The 470-nt window shown below is 35.7% G+C and overlaps 1 protein-coding gene across 1 annotated transcript in view; it reads left to right on the plus strand.

Moving 5' to 3' along the window:
* Nucleotides 1–278: 278 nt before the first annotated feature.
* The window catches only part of LOC106868534 (interleukin 17-like protein), a 12,475-nt gene continuing 12,283 nt past the window's right edge, over nt 279–470 (plus strand). The window contains exon 1 of the mRNA XM_014913837.2: nt 279–370. Within this exon, the coding sequence (XP_014769323.2) occupies nt 356–370 (15 nt within the window). The 5' untranslated portion in view covers nt 279–355. The remainder of the gene's footprint in view (nt 371–470) is intronic.

Below are 470 nucleotides of genomic sequence, written 5' to 3' on the forward strand. Positions count from 1 at the left end.
GTATCAATGACAGAATTTACATACGCCTAAGCTATAGTGAAGAGTTAGAGATGACAAAAATAACCAATAAATAAAAAGGTTTTGCGTTACTTTCGATTCAATTGCTATGTACATGTCAAACGGTCCGCCATTATTGTTGTTAATTCCATCTGTTACAAAATTCTTTTAATTTATTCTCCTTACATTGTTTCATTTGAAGATATTCGTTTGGTTTCCAGTTCTATAAGAAAACCTAGAACGGTCGATAACATTACAGAAGTGTATCACGTTGCGAAACGAATTCAGTAGGGTTTCATCTGTAAAAAAAAACATCACTTTCTGCTTGTTTTCCATTTCCAAGTGAATAATCAGTATAATGAATATAACAACAGTAAGTAGCACTTCTCATATATGTGCGCGCGTGCACGCACACACACACACACACACACACACACACACACACACACACACACACACACACACACACACAC

The sequence above is a fragment of the Octopus bimaculoides genome, chromosome 1 (genome assembly GCF_001194135.2).
Source record: "Octopus bimaculoides isolate UCB-OBI-ISO-001 chromosome 1, ASM119413v2, whole genome shotgun sequence".
Taxonomy (NCBI): domain Eukaryota; kingdom Metazoa; phylum Mollusca; class Cephalopoda; order Octopoda; family Octopodidae; genus Octopus; species Octopus bimaculoides.